Consider the following 1,805-nt stretch of genomic DNA (forward strand, 5'->3'; position numbering starts at 1 on the left):
TAAGCAGCTATCCAGTGCTGGAAATCCAGAGTTTGGAGTTCAACTCCCAGCAAAGTACAGGGAGTTGGTAAACACTTGGAGCCTTCCGCTGAAATCCAGAAAGACCACACCTTGGGAGTAAGGATTACATCCCAGTACCAAAAGCTAAGCCCTAGAACCAAAGGCAAAGTCCAAATAAATCCGCTGTAACAAAGGATAAGCTAAGCCTTCACAGGACCAAGGTGATCTGCCTCCTAGAACTAAATTCAATACTGTTTGCAAAAAGAAAACAAGCCCCATAATATCTGTGATGTATCGTTTTTCAAGCAAAAATTACTAGATATGTGAAAAAGCAGGAAAATGTGATTAAGACATGAAGATGAAAAAAAAGCAGTCAATAGAAACAGATTCAGGGGTGACCAAATGTTAGAATTAGCAGACAACAACTTTAAAATAACTTGACAGGGGCCGGCCCCGTAGCTGAGTGGTTGAGTTTGCACGCTCCACTTCGGCAGCCCAGGGTTTCACCAGGTCGGATCCTGGGCACAGACATGGCACCACTCATCAGGCCATGTTGAGGCAGCGTCCCACATGCCACAACTAGAAGGACCCACAACTAACAATACACAACTATGTACTTGGGGGCTTTGGGGAGAAAAAAGGAAAAATAAAATCTTAAAAAAAATAAGTAAATAGATCTTGGGGCCTTGAGGCAGCTATAAGGAGGGAGGCCATAGGCGGCTTGAATCCTTTCAGTCACCAACTTGACGCCAAGATGAAACTCCTTGTGCTGGCTGTTCTGCTTACAGTGGGCGCTGGTGAGAGCGGCATCAGCCCGCGGGCAGTGTGGCAGTTCCGCAGCATGATCCAGTGCACGATCCCCAACAGCAAACCCTATTTGGAATACAATGACTACGGCTGTTACTGTGGCCTGGGTGGATCTGGCACTTCTGTGGATGAACTGGATGCGTGCTGCCAGGTACACGACAATTGCTACACTAAGGCCAAGGAACTGAGCAGCTGTAGATTCCTCGTGGACAACCCCTACACTGAAAGCTACAAATTCTCATGCTCTGGCACTGAGGTCACCTGCAGCGACAAAAACAACGCCTGTGAGGCCTTTATCTGTAACTGTGACCGAAGTGCTGCCATCTGCTTTTCAAAGGCCCCATACAACCTGGAGAACAAGAACCTGGACAGCAAGAGGTGTAAACCCTAAGCATCACCCCTGGAAACAGTCATCCCTACCTGCCTCATGGCCTTCACCCCACCCTTCACCCTCCAATAAAGCATCTTGTTGAAAGGCAAAAAAAAAAAAAAATAATAATAATAATAATAATAATAATAAGTAAATAAAATAAAATAGCTTGACAGATATGTTACAGTATTTATTGGAAGTGAATATAATGGGTGAAGAAAAGAGCAATTTCAGGAAAGATGTAGAAACTCTAAAAAAGAATCAAAAGGAATTCCTAGAACTGAAAGATACAATACTTGAAAAAAAAATTCATCAAAGAATCAAAGTAAATTTGGCAATACAGAAAAGAGGATTTGTGAACTTGATGACAGGTTAATGGAAATTACACAAACTGAATAACAGGGAGAAAAAGATTGGAAAAAAAATAGAGACTTGATGACCCCTGGGAAAATATCAACTGGCCTAACATACATGTAACTGAAATCCAAAAAAATGAGGAAAAAAACTGAATAGAAAAAAATATTTGAAGAAATATTGGCCCAAATTTTTCCTTATTTGATCAACCCACAGACCCAAGACACTAAGGGAACCCCAGGCAGAATAAAGGCAAGGAAAACCACATCTAAGG

General features: G+C 42.4%; 1 protein-coding gene across 1 annotated transcript; it reads left to right on the top strand.

The window, feature by feature from the left end:
• Positions 1–712: 712 nt before the first annotated feature.
• Positions 713–1,342, top strand: LOC100071214 (phospholipase A2-like). Its single transcript, XM_001500917.5, has one exon. It carries the CDS (start codon positions 755–757, stop codon positions 1,196–1,198), a length of 444 nt encoding a protein of 147 aa, XP_001500967.3. The 5' UTR covers positions 713–754; the 3' UTR covers positions 1,199–1,342.
• Positions 1,343–1,805: the final 463 nt, after the last annotated feature.

Source organism: Equus caballus, chromosome 1 (assembly GCF_041296265.1).
Source record: "Equus caballus isolate H_3958 breed thoroughbred chromosome 1, TB-T2T, whole genome shotgun sequence".
Taxonomy (NCBI): Eukaryota; Metazoa; Chordata; class Mammalia; order Perissodactyla; family Equidae; genus Equus; species Equus caballus.